Source organism: Onychomys torridus, chromosome 3, assembly GCF_903995425.1.
Source record: "Onychomys torridus chromosome 3, mOncTor1.1, whole genome shotgun sequence".
Lineage (NCBI taxonomy): Eukaryota > Metazoa > Chordata > Mammalia > Rodentia > Cricetidae > Onychomys > Onychomys torridus.
This window is the reverse complement of record NC_050445.1, coordinates 61,954,309-61,976,308: the sequence shown is the minus strand read 5'-3', so window position 1 is coordinate 61,976,308 and position 22,000 is coordinate 61,954,309. Positions and strand designations below refer to the sequence as shown.

General features: G+C 42.1%; 1 protein-coding gene across 2 annotated transcripts in view; it reads right to left on the bottom strand.

The window, feature by feature from the left end:
- Slc25a13 (solute carrier family 25 member 13) overlaps positions 1-22,000 on the bottom strand; it is a 180,098-nt gene that overhangs the window by 74,678 nt on the left and 83,420 nt on the right. For both annotated transcript variants that reach the window (XM_036181810.1, XM_036181811.1), the window contains exons 5-6: positions 13,085-13,224; positions 1,400-1,546 (exon numbers count right to left, since the gene is read on the bottom strand). In XM_036181810.1, coding sequence (XP_036037703.1) covers positions 1,400-1,546; positions 13,085-13,224 — 287 coding nt within the window. The remainder of the gene's footprint in view (positions 1-1,399; positions 1,547-13,084; positions 13,225-22,000) is intronic.

Below are 22,000 nucleotides of genomic sequence, written 5' to 3'. Positions count from 1 at the left end.
TAATATCAAGATGTGTCATGACATCTAAACCAGTCCCGATAGTCACTAAGTCCCGAGACTTTACATTGGTGGGATTGCTAATGTGCAAGTATATTCTGATAGGACTTGGAGACGCCATATGCTTAGGTGGGGGTTGAAGCTGATCAGAATTCTGATAATCAGAATTTTTAAGGAAACATTTTTCTTCACTGGAGACAGGGAAACAAATAGCATGTCCTCTGTGAATGGAACTTCAGTTTGGGGTTTCAAATTCTATCCTTCCCTAACAAGACAAACTATTTTTTATTAGGAAAGCACCTCTTTAATAATAGCCACATAAATCTTCACTTAGCAATCATTTAAAGTAGCTGACAGGAGAGTCAGCAGTGAGGCATGGGCCTACAGGAAACCTGTATTCCACTGCAATGATCTTCCCTGGTGACCTAGACATCCCATGGCCAAGGCTTAGAACCACTACCCGGCATGCTGCAGGACACCCTGGAGGTCCAAGAGGTAAGGGCATCAGCTGGACATCCTTCGGGATGGGACAACCATGACACACAATGGCAGGGCTCTGCTTGACACAAGCACCACTGCAACCCCAACTGACACCAAACGCCAAGGAAAAGTCTGAGCTTTGGAGCTTCTGGTCTACCTATGACTCCAACAAGAGGCCAAAGTGCGTGTGTGCTTGTGCAGGTGCCTGCACGCATGCACGTTTCTTTTTCCTTAAAGAGGAAACATGAAAATCAACATAGGACACATCTCAAAATATAAGGCAAAATTAGCACACAGTCACAAATAATTTTTATCTTTCCCCTTTTTTAATCAGTTAATACAGGTAGACCCTCTGTATTCATGAATTCTACACATGCAGATGCAACCAACTGCCGAGTTTTACAAAGATTTGGGGGGAGAAATTCTGTCTGCACTTAACTGTGCAAATGTTTTTCCTTGCCATTATTCCCTGAACAACACAGTGTAACAAAGATTTAAAAATACTTACACTGCATTAGATGTTACAAGCAATCTAGACATGATTTAAAGTACAAAGAAGATACATGTAGGTAATATCCAAAGACAATGTCATTTTATATAAATGGTTTGAGTATCTGCAGAATTTAGTACACGAAACCACCCTGGTGCAGTCCTCCGGGGACACTGAGAAACAATTGTACACATTCCTGAAGCTCCCTTTATCATCCAGACAATCAATTAACCTATCCACTAAAATGAACCAAAACATTTTTGGTTTAAGGATGGTAATATAAGTGATCACATTAGAAAAATAGTAGTGTTTTAAACAAAAACAAACAAACAAACAAAAAACTGTATAATTCATAAGAACTGTTCCTTACTATCCCAGCATACTTAGCTCAAATTAGAGAAAAACACCTTCATTAGGACAATGAAAACTTACAGCTACAAGACATTCTTCAACAAAAGGGGTCAGGACATGGGGGCGGATGGTGACCATGATGTCCCGGAAGTCAATGGCTGTGACTTTTCCAGTCTTGGCACTGTCTCGTTGCACAAAGGCTTGCTTCGCATGCTCCAACTGTATTTCCTACAGTTAGAAAAGGTCAAACAGTTATGCCTCTTACCTTCTTCCTGCAAATGGCTACTCACTTTTAAATTAGACAAAAGAAATAAGCCCACTGTTTCCTGCAAGAGAAAGTACGTTGCTCAGATCGGTGAATATAAATTGGAGAAAGTATACTCTACTTTAAACCTTACACCCACTGGAATCAGAGCCAGACATGGTGGCACTTGTCTGTGATCTCAGCACTTGGGAAGCAGAGGCAGCAAGCCCAAGAGTGAGAGGCGGTCCCAGACAGCACGTTATGGCTCCGATGTCAACCTGAGCTCCATGAGAAGACCTTGTGTCTTAGTTACTGTTATAATGTTGTGAAGAGGAACCATGACCAAGGTAACTCTTATTTAAAAAAAAAAAAAAAGCATCTAATTGAGGGCTTGGTGATAGCTTTAGAGGGTTAGTCTAAAAGAGGAGGCATAGACCCAGTAGCTGTGAGTTTTACATCCATCTGGGCAGCAGGCAGAGAGAGAAATTGAGCCTTAGCATGGAATTTTGAAACCTCAAAGCCCACCCCCCAGCAACTCCTCCAAACAAAGCCACACTTGCAAATCGTTTTGAAAAGTTCCAGTAACTGGGGTCCACACATTCAAACACACAATCCTATGGCGGCCAATCTCATTCAAAGCACCAAACCCTGTTTAAAGAAGGAAGAGAAAGTAGGAAAAGAGGAGGAAAATGAGGGAAGAGGAGGAGGAGAAAATAAAAGTTAAAAGAATCAAATCAGTTTCCTTTCTTCTAGAATCTGAGATTTAAAATAAAAAAAAAAAAAAAAGTAGTAGTAGTTTGGTAACTTCAAGGAGCTGGCCAAACCCAGCTTACGTGATATGGAGAAAAGGAAAACACACATGGGAGCATTAGCCTCTCTCCAAAGCCAGGCAACCTCGACCATGTGCTAAGATGCAAATACTGGAGGTAACAACAGTGAAGGAGCACTACTGGTGCTTGGGGCTAGTGAAGTCTGCCCTGTGCCAGTCCGTCCTCCCAGTGGGTGCAGACAATTCTCCACCCAAGGCTATGAGGGTCAAAATTGATGCCGCACACAACCCTGTGTTCTAGAACACCTATGAGTGAGCGTAGGAAACACAATTGACAAATGTTAATAATATTGGATCTGGGTAATGAATACAGCCGTGAGTTATGCTTTCCTGTCTAGTTTTCTATAGTTTTAAACCAGCATAAATGCTGGAATTTTAAAGATTAAGTCATTAATAAGTAGGGAAATAGTCATTATCTTATTTGAAGTTTCTTCTTAATTATGCCATCTGTCATTTTTGGTGCAGTGCAACCCTGATGAAACCCTCCTCATGGGCCCAAATCCTTTTAGAGTCCTGCGCTTGATCTTTACTTAAGGTGTCAGCCAGCCCCATCCTCAAGCACTGCTCACTCGAGGAAAAGCAGCTGCTACAATACGTCAAAGAAGACTTCTCACGAGCTAAGGGTTACTGTCTACCTCCAAATCTCCACTCCCACCTGCTAGATCAAAATTTCTAAGAATATGCCCTGTATGTATCTTATAAAGGTCATAAAATTACCCATCACTAACCCCACTATTAATGTCCCCCACCTGATTCCTTTTCTGGGTTCAAAGCTTCATTATTGGCATGTTGGTTTCCTGGTGACATCACCTGAAAAGCTGTCGTTTTCAAGTCTCTAAGTTTCCTTTCGCCCAAGTGTAAACCAGTTACCAAATTATGTTCCCTGGGTATTTCACAGTTCACTCAAATGCAGCGTTCCTCTTCTCTCTTAACAGCAGTGGTTCAGTGCCTCCTCAGACATGGCTCAAATGGCTTCGTGGTCCTGGAGCACCCTACTGTGGGGAATTTGACTAAAAATACACTTGACACAGAAATATAAATGTTATTCTATTTATCTATGTATTTATTTAAGATAAGGTCTCATGAAGCCCAGGCTGGGCTCAAACTTCTTACGTAGCCAAGGCAGGCCTTCAACATCTCTTCCATTTCTTCCACCTGCTGAATCCTGAGATTATGGGCATGTGCCCCTATGTCCAGTTTATTTGGTGCCGAAGACTGTAGGGCTTCATGACTAGCTAAGCCCTCTACCAAATGAGCCACATCGCTAGGCCTGTTTTTAAGTTACTCTCCATGCTCTAGATTTTGCCTCTGCCTGGGAAAACAATAAAATTCTTAAGTTTCCACTAAGGTAAAAGGCAATGTGTGGAGAAAGCCTGGCTCTCCTCACCTACAGTCACGGGAATGCAAAGCAAAAGAACGAGGAGATATTTCCTCCCTCACGTCTGATCTCCTCTCAGTCCTAAGAACCCTGACAGAAGAAAAAAACTGGGAAGCCTATGGGGCCAAACACACCAGCAACTCTGCAAATGTTAAATTCAAGAATGTGCTAGCTTTGAAATAAATGACCAGGCTTGTTACCCATGACATAGTGCCTTAAATCCCTTGGCAGTGTCTCTATGGCTACTAAAGAATCTCTGACACGTATGTAAGGGCCACCAAGAGGTTGGTGTTTCCTGCATGTATGCAAGAAGGAACAAACGTGGGATGGAGAACATGGAGCATCATCACACTCACTTCCTAGTGAAGGGAATGAGCAGCAATGGAGAAGCAGTCGTTATATTAAGTATTTAAAGGTTAAATGATTGGTAGGTTAACAATCCAGGGAAGGGGCCACGCTGACTCTCTGTATTTCTTGTAAAAAGTAAATTAAAGGCGCAAAGCTATGCAGAGAAACCCTGTCTTGAAGAAAAAAAAAAAAAGTAAATCAATGGTAAGAATATACCGGGGTAGGTTACATCACAATCCACTAGCATCTCACGTATCAAACTACAGAGAATCCAAATAGATGCCCCACACAAGCAAGTGTCACTAGTAACACTTTAACTCGGGTGAAGGGACACCTGTCACAGCTCTCATTTTCCTTTGATGGAGGGGAGTGGAAGCCCCAGTGACAGCAGAATGTAATGCACAGAGACACTATACTTGGGAGAGCTCGGATGAGCCAGTTGGTGTTCCAGGCCCCACGGCTTTCTCCACAAAATGCACACACCAAGGCCTGCTGTTTAGGTCATGCATGACAGACACTTGTGGTAGCTCTGATTTCTGATGAAGGGCTTAAACACCTGTAAAGTCCTTTCTAATCCAGAACAGTGCTTCTTCTGAGTCATTCGAACCAGCCACAGGCTCAGAAAGATGAATATATGAACATGGTAGAGAATCTTAGGAACAGCTGAGCACTAGCAGGCCTGAGGTTGAGACACTAACTAACTTTGGAAATAAATATTATCTTCATTTTACAGAGAGACACTTGAAGCTCGGGATAGTTAAGATAATTAGCTCAAAGTTGCACAGCAGCTGATCTGAGATCCACCCCGAGGACTGTATGACTCCAACACTGAGATTCTTCATGGCTAGATACTTATGTTATCTTGAGGAAAATCACAGTGGGATCATAAACTGATTTGGACCTAAGAAGAAAAAGAATTTAGGAAAAGCTTTGATGGAGTTTGGGGAGTCATCTCAGTTGGAAAGGTGACTTTAACCCACCCCGCAAAACACACACAATGATTTGGATGCTATAAAAATAAAGTAGGCTGTATCTCAAAAGAATTCTCACTTAGGAACATGGGCGAAACAGAAGAGTCTACCACAGACTAAAAATCCTTCAAGCAGAAAGAGAGGCAGTGGTTGACCACAACAAAGCGGAGAGATTATGTTAAAAACAAAACAAGTTACACTCTCTACAAAAGAAAGCTGGAAGTACATGCAGAAGTGTAAATCTGAGAGTCACACATCTGAAAGTCAGGAGATACAGAAGGTAAACTTTGTGCTGAGATGATGCTCTGCGTGTGTGCGTGTGTGCGTGCGTGTGTGCGTGTGCGTGTGCGTGTGTGTGTGTGTGTGTGTGTGTGTGTGTGTGTGTGTGTGTTTGCCTGTCTGTCTGTCTGTCTTCAAACAGGGTTTTGCTATGTAGAATCCTCCTGTCACTGCCTGTGTGCTGGAGTAGAAGATGTGTGCTACCACAGCCTGACTGGGAGTCACAATATTAACAAGCTGTTTGTTTTGAAAGGAAGTCTAGTTTAAAAAAAAAAAAAAAAAAAAAAAAAAAAAGACTAGAAGAGAAGAATAGTTTCAGAAAGAGATGTGATCATCTTTCAGTACACAAACAGAGGAGGCAACAAAGATCAACTGATACTTAAACTGAGTACAAAAAGTAAAGGCCTTAGAAGAGGCAAAAACCAAACACACAAACAAGCAAACAAGCCCCCAAGAGCCGGGCGGTGGTGGCGCACACCTTTGATCCCAGCCCTCAGGAGGCAGAGGCAGATGGATCTCTGAATTCGAAGTCAGCCTGGTCTACAGAGAGTTCCAGGACAGCCAGGGCTACCCAGAGAAACCCTGTCTCATTGCCTTTGCCTCCCACCCGCACGTGCAAGGAGCTAGGAAGAAAGCATGCCTCTGAGATGATACACAGAATAGTGTAGGCAAGGGGCACATGTCCTAAATGTGACATTGGGGGTGCGGAGGTGGAAGACAGAGGAGACTAGGCCTCCGTCACCTAAGGCCTTCTACTTAAGCACCAGAAAATATTTTCTGTTTCCTCTACTCTGCCACATGATGATTACTGGAACAGGCTTTCATTGTAGCAGATTCTAAATATTTCAACACACTCATTCAGATTGCTGTAGGAAAAAAGTCTAACTCTTCAAAATTGCTACCTGTACAGAAGACAACATACATGGGGGCTACACTGCTTCGCGTCGAGATGCACGCTTCTAATAGTTCCAGGCCTGTCACTCCCTTAACAATTCCCAGTTTTCTAGTGGGCAAATTTTGAATGTAGAAAATTCTTCTCCCCTCTACTCAGACACGCAAGTCTGTGCTTTCGCCTGAGAATAATCTATCATGTAAAACAACAAGAAGGTCTCTGAACCAAACAGCAGATTCACTTGAGCGAAGACCATTGAAAGAGAACACAAAACAAGCCCAAACCTGGCTCCTTTGCACTTTTATGCTTTCAAAACTTAAAATATATCTAATTTTAATAAAACTGGGCCAAAAAAAACCTAAAAAACTGTAGTGGTGGAAAAATTGTAGACAAAATGAAGGTGATTGCTTATGAAAACAAAGAATAAAATCTATAAGGAATGTATAAGTACCCCCTAAATTTTCATAATTCTATGCTAATTTGAAAATAATCTGAATTAAGGTAAAGATATACAGATATACGTGTGTGTATGTATGGATGTATATATGTATGGTATGTACATACCTGTGAATATGCTTGTGCAGACGCCAGAGAATGATGTAAGGTGCCTGGCTCTACATTCCCTACTTATTCTTCTAAGCCAAGGACTCTCATTGAACCTGTACCTAGGCTGACAGCCAGCAAGCTCTCTTGATCCTCCTGTCTCCACCCACTACTACACTGGGGTTACAGGCACAGGCACAGCCACACACAGTTTTTCATACATGTGATGGGATGTGAATTCAGACTGTCATCCTTGTACATTCTTATCCACTGAGCCCTATCTCCAGCTCCAAGATCTACATTTTAAAATGGAGTAAGAATGGAACTGAGCAATGACTATGTAGGGTGAAGGCATTTCCATCCTTCACACTTTCCCATAATTCACCCATGTGGTTAGATTTCAAGAGTTCCCGGTGAAATTCTGGCCTAGTTTCTTGGGTTGGACCTTCAATAAGAGCCCTCAGGACAACGTCATGTGATTCTCTACACATTCGGCAATGCTGTGATGGAAAACAAGTCCAGTGCGCCTCTATGTTTCCTTGCTCTTCTGATTTCCTGCTAAATTTCTCAGTGGTTCACAGCTGGGGAGATGCTAGATGAAGTGTTCACTCTCAGCAGGGTGTTACTGTAAAAGCCAGCTCAAACTGTTCAACAGGAAGGCAAGCTGACCAACCCTGGACACAATGGCACAGTGAACCTTGATTTCCTGTGTCCCAAATGTAGAAAGTGTTTGAAAAATGGAATCTAACCATCTGAGTGACATGGATGCCAAACAATTTATCTTTGAAGAGCTGGGGTAAACAATGTCAGCTTACTGCACTCCATATTTGTCTCTAAAACACTAGGGTTATTTCATTGATAAACCAGTACCAACATGCATTACATAGTCTGTCAGGACCAATCTATAATCAATATGAATAGATTCACATGCCACAGACACAAACACTGATGTGATCTCTAGCTACTAAAGACTTATGGTCTTGATACTTCCATTAACCCTAACGGCAAGTTGGGGAACAAAGGGGAAATACAAATGGCTTGGGCTACTCAACCCCACAGAAGGATTTGTTAGATAGCCACTAACGTGTTTGAACCATTTGGTCTTCATGCAGCTCTACAAATGGTCATTTTCCATCAGCATCTGCAACCCCTTATTAATACCAAAGCTTTAGAATTTGCTGTTGCCATGAGGGAAACCACATTTGGTTTGGTGAAGGCAACAGAGAACAAAGTGGACTTTTGTGTTGGCACTTTTGTGTTATAGCAGGATACCATGACAGATATTGAAGCCAACCCTAAGTAATGATCTCTATGAAGCCAAGGCCACAGATGACTACTAACAGCAGAGGGTCCCTGGCTGATCTGGAAGCAGCAGACTTGGAAGCTCAGAATGTGAACAACCAAAGATCCATTTCTATACAGAAAAAAAAAAAAAAAAAAAAAAAAAAAAACCTAGCTGCTCGATATGGTAGGTCTGATCTGGGTGAACCCCACAAGCTAAAATAATGAACAATCTGACTTAATAATAAAAGCATCCATGTGTTCTGGCATCTGACAAATATGTTCTAAGCACAGGGGCCCTAACCAAAGCGATGGTCGGTCTCGGCACAGACACAGCGCTGCCTCTTCCAGTCCGCTTCACGCTCTATCAACTAAAATTTATGTCTTTTGAGTATCATCACCCTCATCTGACAAAAACAAAAAGCCCTGAATAAAACAAGTAAGTACTCGAGTGCGTGGAGTCAGGTGATCTCATCCTTAAGCTCTACTTGGTAAGAGGGTATGAGATGACTTCCAGACCCATGCCCTCTCAAGTCAGCTAGCCCATCTCTTGGCCTCAAAATCTGCCTTCCCTACCCATTCAGGACAACTTATTTCCTGATGTGCCTTCTAAAGCAATAGGAGGCAAGTCCTTATAGATACAGAACCCTTTCCCTGCTCCATAAAATGGGCAACAGAATTCCTTCAAAAAGCCCCAATCTATATAGGTGGGAGTCCTGTGGAAGTGCCTTCGTATTCCCAAGAACTAAGAAGGCAACGCACACTGAATGTGTGGACAGCTTTCTTATAGAACCCAGGACCACCAGCCCAGGGATGGCACCCCCCATAGTGAGCTGGGCTCTCCCCCATCAATCACTAATTAAGAAAATGCCTTACTGGCCTGATCTTCTGGAGGCATTTTCTCAGTTGAGGTTCCCTCCTCTCAGATGACTCTAGCTGGCAGGAAACTAGTGAACATCCTCACTTAGGTATTTCAGAAGCTACTTGTGCCTGGTAGTGAGCCCATGGAAGAAACCAGGAGGCCTGAAGTAGGGGGCTCAAAGCTCAACCTGCCTGGAGACAGAAGTTCAAAGGAAGTAAACAAAACATCTGAAATGGGGAGACGTGGCCCAATGTAGACCTCAAACCCAGCACTGATGGAAAGCCTATCTCAATTCATCTACTCCTTCTTTCTTCTGGGTCTGAAGTTGGGTTTTAAAGCAAAGTCCTTGTCAATATCATTAGGTGCTTATAGCCACTTTAAATCAGTAAGTTTCAGGCATCCATTCTAGCTCCAAAGGCCAAATCATCCCGTGCATGTCATGTGGGATGTTCCCATTAGCTCTCAGGGATCAGAGTTAAGTTTAAGCAAATGCCTACAAGCTGCAGCTGAAACTAGACAAGTAATCCCTGAATCATCTAATCCTGGACTCAAGCTCCCTACCTCTCAAGGAAGTCCAAGAAGCAACCATGAGTAGTTTACAGTTGACTGGCTGCAACATAACTGACACTTGATTGAAAGGGGAGACTCGAGCATCCTTACTATATTGCTAACCTCCCATTAAAACTAAAAATTAATTAGGCCATATTCCACAAAGTCAATTTGAGGCATCTGCCTCAATAGCATTATTATAATCATTCCTCATCAAGGGAATACTTCATCATGCCCCCCCCATGCCAATGTCCTGTGTAAACAGCAACAAAAAATTACCTCACAACCCATCCCCCACCCGAGTCACTGAACTAGGTTCATGTCCCCATAGAACTGGAAATGGAGATTCATAAGACATTAACATATTTAACAAGGAAAATAAAAAGCCAGGAGTAAGGTATCTTGTCTTTGGTTTTTGCTCTATTTTGGGAGGAGGAGGCAGGGGAGTGGTTGTAATTGTGAAAGGGTCTCACTCTGTATGCCATCCTGGCCTTGAACCTGCAGCAGGCAATCTTTCTGTCTCAGCCTCCTGAGTGCTAAGATTACAGGTGTGATCAGGTCTGGTTCAAGATATCTTTGAAGCTTTGTGAGGACAATGACAGCAAACTTAAAAGCCTGACCAGTTCTATGTATGTAACATATTATTAAAAGACTAAACGAGGGTCAGGGAGATGACCCAGTCAATATAGTGAATCTGAGTTCAACCTCTGGAAAGCATGTATAAAAAACTTAATGAAACAAAGTACAGTGGGGCACACTTGTGTAAGAGGCCCCAGGACCTTAACACAACTGACAACAAATTAGAGGCACCATTTTAACCTTAAAACCCAGCATGTGGGCCTCAACACCTGCCTGAACAAGATCAATGACCTAGTCCATCAAAGACCTGGTGGATAGTGCCAGGATCCAGGAAAGTCCCTAAATGTACTAACCTTGTCATTTGGCATCTGTGGTTCTGCTTCTTGCCAAATGAAGGGTATCAACCAGGATATGGTTTTGTGAATAAAAAACAGACAACTGTGAGGATCTGAGCTGCATGATTTGGTTAAGTTTCCCGTGCAACTGCTGGCTGGCAATAAAGACTTCCTATTCGGCTTTCAAAGTGTCTGAGTTTGTTGTCTGTAGGCAGCATTTGTGACCTCAGTGCTGGGGAGGCAGAATGAGGTTGATCCCTGGGCTTGCTGGTCGGCCATCCTAGCCCACTTCAAGTTTCAGACTAAGGAAAGCCCATGTTTCAAAATAAAAAGTGGATGTTGTGTGTGGTGATATTTATTTGTGCTGAAATGTGGTGACATTTTATTTGTATGTTAATAAATAAAGCATGCCTGAAGATAAAGGGGAAAAAGCCCAGCCATTTTTAAGTAAACATAGAAGTCAGGCAGTGGTAGCACACACCCTTAATCCTATCACTTGGCAGGCAGGGTCTCTGTGTGTGTGTGTGTGTTCAAGGACACACTAGGGAACTGAGCCAAGCGTAGTGACACACTCCTTTAATCCCAGTACCAACATAGAGACCTGTACAGACAGGCAGTGACAAGGAAGTGAGGTAGCTGGGCTAAGAGCCAATGAGAGGGCAGAACAGCAAGGCAATAAAGGCGTGGGTAGACAGGAAGTAACTGCTCTTTTGGTAGCTGCAGAGCTAGGGAAGTAAGGTTGGTGGCTATCACTATTTCAATGATCTCTAAGGCTTTCACCCCCATATTTGGCTCCTTGTTCTTTATTTAATAAGACCACTTAGAAATTCATCTACAAGGAAGGAAGGAAGGAAGGGAGGGAGGGAGGGAGGGAGGGAGGGAGGGAGGGAGGAAGGAAGGAAGGAAGGAAGGAAGGAAGGAAGGAAGGAAGGAAGGAAGGAAATTCGTCTGCAGTTGCCTGGGGAACAGTAAGTTCAAACATGTGCAAGCACACACACACACACACACACACACACGCACGCACGCACGCACGCACACACACGCACACGCACACAATGAAAAGTCCAAAAAAGAAGCACCTTTGGAAACTAAATGGCTACATAAGCCAGTCAGTGTCTAAGCGTGGATGCCACAACGTGCTTATAAAGGAGATAAAAGAGTAACAACCACTGGGAATTTGGTTATTTACATCCCTACCACTCCATCCCCTTTCTGCCTTTATCCCTTGCATCTGGAAAGATCTACAGCAAGAAAAAGAACCAGATGAGCTGAGATACTAACAACACTTAACAGAGAAAGGAAGAACAAAGAACTGAAGGTGATTTCCCAGGCAGCCTTCCTCCAGGCTCAAAAGTGAAAGATCCTGAAAGACTAACATTCAACATGGGTTTTTAAGTAATAGATTTTGTAAAAGAAATGTGATCACTAAAGAAACAAAATGAGTTAGTAAAAATCCAAAAGAAATGAATTCCTTATGGAGATTTGTATACCAACAGATAACGGCCCCCAGTGACTAAATGTTAATGTGGAAATTTAAAATTCAAATGGCACTTGAAGAGGAAAACCAAGCCATAATCATAATTTTATTTTTTTAAATTCATTCTTAGTCTAGAAAAGATAGGATTCATTATAGCATTATCACAGAATAAGAACAGTATAATCGTATTTAAAATTACTGTTGGTTGGGCAGATCTCATCAATGCTCCAATGATCCAATCACAATAGCGGGAAAGAAGGAACGTGGAAAGGACTGAGCTAGCTTAGGAGAGGAGCTGGGGAGTCAATACCCTCACAGCAGGGGTAGCCTAACATGGCACACAAGGCAGCAATCTCTAAAGGCTGGTCCAAGAAACAGTTTCCAAAGCTGCCTGGATGATTTCAATATGCGGCAATTCGAGACTCAGTGGCTTAATCCATAAAAGACCTCAGAGGAAACAATTTTACAGTTAGAGGTAGCTGGCTACACCTGCCAGTTTTCTCAGGGAAAATCACAATATCGGTGCACAGTAGGACAACCAGACACAAATCCCAATTGCAATTCTGATTGCTTTCTTAGAACTCTGAAAGAACAAATGCTTTTAACCACTGAGCCATCTCTCCAGCCCTATGAATTTGCCTTCTTTGACCTAGTAACCTTGAGGGGATCATTTTCACAATTTCAAACAGGAAGAGGTCCATATAATTCCACAATTTCAACATACTGAAAAAGAAATCCTTCTAAATCTCCAGCCTTACAACCTGTGGTGAATTAGGCTTTGGAGCAAAAGCAAGAACTTATACTTAATTATTTTGGATTATTCTTTCCTCCCCGCCCCCCCTTCAATTTTTAAGAATAAGACTCCAGGAGCAGGAGAGATCAATCCATGGTTAAGAGCACTGGCTGCTCTTTCATAGGACCCATATTTGATTCCCAGCACCAACATGGCAGCTAACTCACAGCCATCTGTAACTCATCCCAGGGCATCCAATGCCCTTTTCTGGCTTCCTTAAATACTGCATGTGGTTTCACAGACATACAGACAAAATACCCATACACACAAAACTAAAACTATTAAAAAAATAAATGCTGGCAGAACAAAAATACAAATAAGACCTTTGATATAAAAATATATCAGGATAATAATTCAGGGCCAAAACATCAGGTAATTTAAAAAGAAAAGAAAGAATTAGACCCACCAGCAAAAACTGAGTGAACTCCGCGTATGTAAGGTGTCTTTTCCTTTCTTTTCCAAAATGTAGTTGCACAAATTCTGAATCCCAGTTAAATGGAATATGTTGGTGAATTGTAGTCTGTCCAAAAACTTGCTTAACATCCTCTGAAAAAGAATAAATGGTGATTAAAATAAAGGAAGTTGGCTTCTTTCTTAGATGTATTCAAATGGGCACTCTTATTAAAAAGTGACTCAAGCCGGGTGCCGGTGGCACACGCCTTTAATCCCAGCCCTCGGGAGGCAGAGGCAGGCGGATCTCTGTGAGTTCGAGGCCAGCCTGGTTCACAGAGCAAGATCCAGGACAGGCACAAAGCTACACAGGGAAACCCTGTCGTGAAAAAGCAAAGAAAAAAGCAAGTGGCTCAAGTATGAATCCATACATTTCATAAAAACTTGGCAGAAACAGAAATCAAAATATCCATGGAAAACGTCACAATATTAAAACTAATAATCTTACCAAACGAAAAAAGGGTCACATAAAAAGCTAAATTTTTATCTAATTTGTTTTCTCTCAACATACAGTGACTGTTTCTAAGACGGGATTTCATCTTTAGTGGCTGTGGTGGTTTGAATGGCAAATGTCCCTTCTAGGTGGACATACTTAAACACTTGGCCCCCACTGGTGACTCCATGTGGGGGACTTATGGTATTAGGAGGTGGAGCCTTGCTGAGAAGTGCATCACTGGGGGCAGGCTATGAAGGTCTATCTTTTCCTCACTTCCTCCCCCTCTCTCTGCTTCCTGTGTGTGGATATAAGCATGGCCAGCCAGCTTCCTGCTTCTGCCATCTGCCATCATTCCTTCCCCTCAGACTCACCCTCTGGAATCAGAAGCCAAAATAAGCTTGTTTCTGAAAGCTGCTTTTAGTCATGGTGGTTTTTTCCCTTTTTTTTGTTTTTTTTTTTTTTTCAGCTGAGGATCGAACCCTGGGCCTTGCGCTTGCTAGGCAAGCGCTCTATCACTGAGCTAAATCCCCAACCTGATTGTTTCCCTTTTTCTTTCTTTTTTTTTTTTCTTTTTTTGAGCTGACACACAGCAACTGAAAAATATCTAATACAGAAGCAGAGAACCCACACACGACAATCATAACCTAAGCAAGGCAAACAGAAAACATTATTGAGTTTCTGAAAGATTTAGACCCCAGTAAAGAACCCAAGACTCACTGGGCAGTGGTGGCACACGCCTTTAATCCCACCCCTCGGGAGGCAGAGCCAGGCGATCTCTGTGAGTTCGAGGCCAGCCTGGTCTACAGAGCGAGATCCAGAAAAAGCGCAAAGCTACACAGAGAAACCCTGTCTCGAAAACAAAAACAAAAAAAAAAAAACAAGAAAAACAAACAAAAAAAAATCCAAGACTCCATTTGAGCTAGAGTCAATTACAGATTTCTCAAGCTCATCTTGCAGTAAGACTAGAAGAAAAGCCAGCAAGCAGTCTGAGTTGTTAACTTTAACCCCCGCTCCCACAAGACAGGGTTTCTGTATGTAGCCCTGGCTGTCCTGGAAATCACTCTGTAGACCAGGCTGCTATTGAACTCAGAGATCCATCTGCCTCTGATTTCCAAACGCTAGGCTTACAAGCAAACACCACCATCCAGCCTAACATTAATTTGGGGGGTGGGGGTGGAGGAGGTGCTGGAGAGAAGTTCTCAAATTGTTCAGCTAATTTCATTGCAAGTTGTGTTATTCAATGTACTGGCTGCTCCTCATCTCTGTTCACTCTCAGAAGAGGGGCTTGCAGAGCACCTGTGAGCATTGGGGGAGGGAGGCAGAAGGGTGCCTGTGTGTATACACACAGAGAGAGGTATAGGAAGATTACACAAAATAGTATGAAAACTGTTTTTCTAAATAAAGCCTTATTTTAATCACTAGTTTCCATCCATAATGAAAATGTGCCTTTAGAAGGTAACGAGCAAACGGGTGAATATATTGGTGAATTTTATTCTTGTTTTCACTTGTCTTAATATATCTGTCAAAGGTGCTCATTTGTATAAGCAAACTAAGCCTGGTTCCTTCTCTTCCCCCTTTCCTCTTCAAAGGAAGCAAAAGAAAAAGACCAACTTCTTGAGTCTTCTTAGAGTACCAAAATCCTTTGTACTTGTTTCTACTGCTTCCCCCAAATTTCCTACTTCCACCTCATTATGCCCACAAAATTTTCATTCCATGTTTTTAATGGTCCCAGAAAATTTTACTTGTCATGAAAATAGCAAGGCCACCATCAGCATATGGTTGTGTGTGTTTGCACAGAGAGAGTAATAAAAGCCAAAATTATGCTGGGCATAAATTTTATAAATGGTGGCAAAAAAAAAAAAAACAAAAAAAAAAACAAAAAACAACCTCAGACTGACCATGGTGAGGACAATAAAATAAAATTTTCAAAGTATAACCTTCAAGTTTTCTTAGAGAGAGAGAATAAGAGAAATAACATAAACTAAGAATTAGGATTTAAAAGAAAAAATTGGTAGAGGGGAAGGAAGAGTGGTATCCAGAACATCTGTCCCAGAGGCCAATAAAATGAATTATGCCTCTATCAACAACAGCTACCTTTTCTTGGGCACTCACCAAGTGACAGGATCATTCTCACAGTTGCAAGTCCCTCCACCTGAAGCCACTTTCTTCAGCAGCAAAGTGTCCTAGGATAGCCTGTAGCTCCTGTCCATTCTGTGTTCACATCTCAGCATGGAGCAGGCCCGAGAGAGTCAACAAAGGCGCCACAGTTGCCATCCGACAGATTAGCAAATGAGCAGCCACACGCACATGACAAGGACACCACCAAAACCACACAAGAATTGTTTTCACACCTTCAATACAGCTTACAGTGTAATACGTTCTTAAGAAGAAGAAGTAAAACCAACTGTTTAGGGCACTCGGGTAGGCTGAGGGCTCCTTTCTACCATGCAGTCCATGAAAGCTGTTTTGATACACTCATTTCAGGATAGCTGTCAACAGCATCCTTTCTCGGCCCTTCCTTCATGTCTCATTGAAAGTAAGAGGAAGTACTGACAGACAGAACATACATAGCCAAGGCACCCAGGCAATTTAGTGACCCCGTGGCCTGTGGAAGAAGGAAATCTGTAGAAAGAGTAGAAACACGTGCTAAAGGTTTTGGTACCTTTTGAAGGTCTAAAACCTCCTAGGTATACTTATATCTACACACACATATCTACACATACGCATAGGAGCTTCAATAAATGAATAAGTTTCAAGTAGATGTCATCCTAACCAATAACTTTATTTTTCCTATAATTAACTATCATCTGCTACGACTTCCTTGAGGTCAGTCAGACAAGAGCACAGAACTGTGGACTTGAACTCTAGAGGTGCTTTCAGTTCTGGAGAGCCTGACTGCCTCAGTACTGAGGTCATGTGATGAACTTTAGAAATTATGCTACCACTAAGATATTGCTCAACCCTAAAATCTGCCAATCCTAGTTATTTTTTAAAAAGGATATTTGTGTGTTCCACATGTGTACATTTGTCCAGAATTACTGTACATCTTTTAGTTCCCAATAGATTACTAATCCTTTGATGGCACAGGCCTCCTTGTCCACATCTGATTTCCCCTTCCTGGCTGGCACTGTGTGGGCAGAGAACAAGTTCTCCTTATGGAGATTTTTAACTGAAGTCAGTCAGCAAAAGTGCACACTAGTTGACACAGTAGTTTTCTGAAACATTATGGTTTCCCTTAAGGAAAAGTTATTTCTGTAATCAGTTCCCAAGAGTTCATTGGTAGTCGTGCTCTGCTCATCCTAAAGCCCTCTTCCTAATGACCTTCGGGTCTACAGAGGAGAAATAATCTCTACGTTCCCTAACATCCCCAAGGTTTTTCTGACACAAGGGTAAAATACCTTTTTGCAAAATGAGCTTAGTAAGCTATGGAATAGATTCACTCATCATTAATCGTTAACTCTCCCCTGAAACAGCCAACAATTATGAAAGAAAGAGCTAGGGTTTCCAGATCGCACAGTACAACCATCAGGTGCAACATCAGTCATGCATAGACCCTGGAGGCCAGAGGGCCACTGCATTGACAGACATTCCTTCCATGGTCCATGTGACTGCTAACTCCTTGAAACTGGATGGCAGAAACACTAGGTAGCCTTCAGAATGTGGCCCAATTACCTGTTTCTTATCTGTTATCACACACCAGCTACTGTAAAATGGATGTCATGGAGAGCTAACTGCAACTCCGAACCAGCAGAGCGTATGAGCACTGCACCCACTTCTGTGAGAGAAATGTGCATCACAGGAGGTAAGGGGCTAAACCTAAGTCTAACCCCACTAAATTCATCAGGATCAAGTCCAAGGGCATCATCACTGTAAGGGGGCGGGGGTTTCTATAACAAGGAAGCAGAGTTTGAAGAAGGCAAGCACAGAAATGGGAAGGAAAGACTTTTTAAATTCTGATATCGGCCCTGAAGACTGTGCCGTAAGTTTATTCATGGGTGCTTTTGCATGAGTTCTGAAGCAGAAAGCGAAGTTCATTTCTTTTGAGGCAAATCAAAGGTTTGGACACAGTATTTGAGCCCAAAGCCACCCTGAGACATGGCAGATCCTGCCCCAGATAGTCAAGGCATTTCCATGCAGCAAATACTGCTAGTTTTAAATTCCTAAGACTTGATGTTGCATTTACAGGAAGGAGGAAGGAATGTTCTGGGAAGAACACAGCCCTCTTCAGTATAGAGAGGGTGGGGGAGGCAAGAACTAGAGTCATGATGTGCCACTTGGCACAGATTCTACAAAATGTCACTGTCACTCTCCTGACCTGCCCACCAGGATTAGCACTCACAGCGTGAACTTGCCAAGCCAGTAGATGGAGCACAGCCAGTGAGGTGCAAAGCACACAGGATCCTTTCTGTTCCCTTTCCCACCTAATGAACTCTTAGGAAACCTTCAAAAATTAATTTCTGTCATCCTAAAAAATACACACATATTTTCTCCACAATTATTCTGGAGGTCATAAGTCTGACCATTTTGTTCTGCCTCAACAAATGGCTTGGGGTCATTCGTTTTCTAAAATTTTGCCTTTGCGTTTACACACAGAAGTAGTATCTGTAAGTATAATCATTACAGTAGGTTAGTGGCACTTCTCCCTCACTTTAGAAAACATGAAAATGCTGCCCCAGACAGTATTCTCCTGAGGGACACAGATAACGGCATCATTTAGCCATCGACTGTTTAAGAAGTCTCTAGGTTTTATGAGGCAATGAGAAGAGTGTACCTCATCTGACAGCTAGAAAATGGAAAACAAAACAAAACAACATGGACGGCTGATTAAGCTCCCACACCCTGGCTTCCATAGCTAGATGGGCTCTACCACAAAAGCTTCCAGGAATGCAACTTAGGACTATCCTATGACTAACCGCTCACCATTTCCAGACCTTCCAGAATTTTCTAGAGCTAAGATGAAGGTGGTTTTTGTTTGTTTTTGGTATTTTTAGATTTATTTATTTTTATAGCATGTGTATGGGTATATGGGGATTTTCCCTGTGTGTTAGTATAACATGTACATGCAGGGCCAAAATAGGACATTGCATCCAGTGGGACTGGAGGTACAGTGGGACTGGAGGTACTGTGAGCTGCCATGTGGGTTCTGGGAACTGAACTCAGGACTTTTTTTTTTTTTTTTTTTTTGGTTTTTCGAGACAGGGTTTTATGTAGCTTTGTGCCTTTCCTGGAACTCACCCTGTAGACCAGACTGGCCTCGAACTCACAAAAATCCACCTGGCTCTGCCTCCCAAGGGCTGGAATTAAAGGCTGGCTAAACTCAGGACCTTTTTAAGAGCAGTAGCCAGTGCCCTTAATCACTGAGTCATCTCTCCAGCCAGTAACCTTAAGTCTTAGGGTAGAAGAGAAAGCCCAAACTTTTTCTGCTATTTTCTTGCTTACTTACTTTATAAATCAACAGCTGAGAGTTTTTGGCATATTAAAAGCAGTGAGAAGGAGGTGGAGGCTTCTCCTGCCATGAAACATGACTCTCAAATCGTCTCCATGGAGCAAGGTCCATCAGGCAAAGAAGGCAAGCTGGCCTGGCTGTATAATGGGAGCACAGCACAGCGTACAGGGTCCTGATGCTGCGACCCTTTAATACCGTTGCTCACACGGTGATCCCCAAGGTGAGGAACTGCTGTTACTTCATAACTGTGATTTTGCTACTATTATGAAGTACAATGTAAATATCTGTGTTTTCTGGTGGTCTTAGGTGACCCCAGTGAAAGGGTCATATGACCCCCTCAAAGGGTGGCAACCCACAGGTTGAGAACCACTGGTTTAGAGTAGACAGAGGCATGCTTTTCTAAGCTCAGCTACTCTTCCTAAAAGTGAAAGCAAGTAGAATGCTTCTCTCTCACAACACGGTCACTGTTATTTCAGTCTGCCACAAAGTGTGGGGAAGGCCTCTTGCTCTCATCGGAACATCAAGCTGGTGAAGTTATTTAAGTGAAGACTACCAAACAAGCTTAAGGTTCCTCTGAGTTTATTTATGGGAGTTTTCTCCGCTCTTCAGTTTCCAGCTTAACGTCGGCTACACTTTTCACACTGTAAAGACATAATTACAATGGGCAAAGTGATGCTGGCCTCTAAGCCCAACATTCAGGAGACTGAGGTCAGAGGACTGTAAATTTGAAGCTGGCTCAGGCTACAGAGTGAGATCTGGTGTTAAAAGTGGTGGGAACAACTACAAAGTAGCAATTATTTTTTCCCTCAAGATAAATGGTCATCCTCCCATAAGTTATGTATAGATTCCCTCCCAAATCCTAGCAGACTTCTTGCAGAAACAAGTAGCCTATGATAGAAGATTTACGACTTATAAAGCTGGCACACAATAAATTGTTCTTACACAAGTGTACACACACACACACACACACACACACACACACACACAAACATACACTCCTAAGGATTCTACTACTAAAAAGCCATTCATACTAGTAAGCTGGTCTGGCAAGATCAGAGATTAGCATAAAAAAGTCAATTGTATTTTTACACACACACACACACACACACACACACACACACACACACACATATATATGAATAACTTAAAAACAAAATAAGGAAATGATCCCATATGCAATATCCTCAAAAAGACTTACCAAATTTAATACAAGATACAAAAAAAAATCAATTCTCTAAATATTACAAAATTTTAAAATAAGCAAGGGCTGTGGCATACACCTAGAATCCAGCACTCAGGAGACTGAAGCAAATGTGAGGCCAGCCTGGGCTACACAGTGAGTTCTGGCTGGTCTGAGCTACAGTGTGAGACCCTGCCTCAAAATTAATTAATTGTGATGGGAGAGTGGAGGTACATTCCCAAAGTTGGTGGTAAATTGTCATACTCCCCAAAGTGACATATAGATTCCCTCACAAAATCCTAGCTGGCTTATTGAGGAAACAGACAAGTGGATTCTCAAATGCATATAAGAACTCAAGGAATCAACAAGAGTCCAAAAAATTTTCTAACAGAAGATCAGAGTTGGGTTTCAGTCAGTACAAAGTTACTGCAAACCAAGACTGTGGTTACAACACAGGACATACTAACAAACAAAACAAGGCAAAAACCAAGATCTAGTTAAGCATATGTGCTTGCTACTAGTAGATTCCAACGAAGATGACTGACAATCTGCCAAGAATACTGAGCCCTTATTTAACAAGGGACAGGCACTGGGGGTGGGGATTTAGCTCAGTGATAGAGCACTTGCCTAGCAAGTGCAAGGCCCTGGGTTCGGTCCTCAGCTCTGGGGAAAAAACAAAAAACAGGCATAAGTGACCTCTACCTGCAAAAGAATCAAGTTCAGTACTGACTGCCTACAACTTAAGATAGATCAAAAACCTGAATGCAAGAGCTAAAGCTATGACGGTGTTAAGAGGTGGATTAGGAAACAGTTGACTAAATATAAAAAACGACAAAAAGGAAAGAACAACTGGACAAACTGAACAACATCAAACTTTTGTATTCTAAAGCATACAACCAAAAATGCAAAAAGATAACTTCCAGATGAGGGGTGGTGGGTTAGAAATCATGTCCGACAAGGAAATCTAGAATGTACAAAGGACTCTCACAACTCAGAAATAAAGTCAATTCATCTTTATTTTTTAATGATTCAGTGTGTGTATGTATGTTTGTACAGGGAGATCAGAGGGGTATCACATCCCTTGGAGTTGAAGCTACAGGCAATTGTGAGCTGCCTGCTGGTGCTAGGACTTGAACTTGGGTCATGTTCAAGAACAAGAATGCACTCTTAACCACTGAGGTGTCTTTCCAGCCCTGACAATTCTAGTTAAAATGGACAAAAGATAAAAGGACAGTTTTAAAATGGGAAGAAGAACTGAGGAGGCATTTTTTCAAAACGACGTAAATATGACCCACAAGTACACAAAAAGGTGTTCAGCACCATTAGCATCAGGAGGACGAAGACCAATGGCTAACACTTAACAAGGGCAGCCATAACCAAGAGGAATATAACAAGTGTTGCTGAGAATGTGAAGAAACTGGAACTCTCAAACACTGCTGGAAATATAAAATGCCACTGTGAAAAACAGGTTACAGCCAGTCACTGTATGACCTAGCAATGCTATGTCCACGTGTGCAGTCTCAAGAAATGGAATTGCTTGGCCACACACAGTATGTACATGACTGTTCATAGCAATATTATTCATTGGCAAAAAATAGTAACAACAACATATATATACATATATAACTGACAGGCTAAACAACATGTGCTAAATCCATATAATGGACCACTATCCAACAATTAAAAAAGAAATAATTGTATGTTAACATGTGGACAAGTGTGCTAACATATAGGTGAACTTTGTAAACATTATGCTACGAAGTCTGTACTAACAGATCACATAGTCCATGAGTTAATTTATATAAACTCC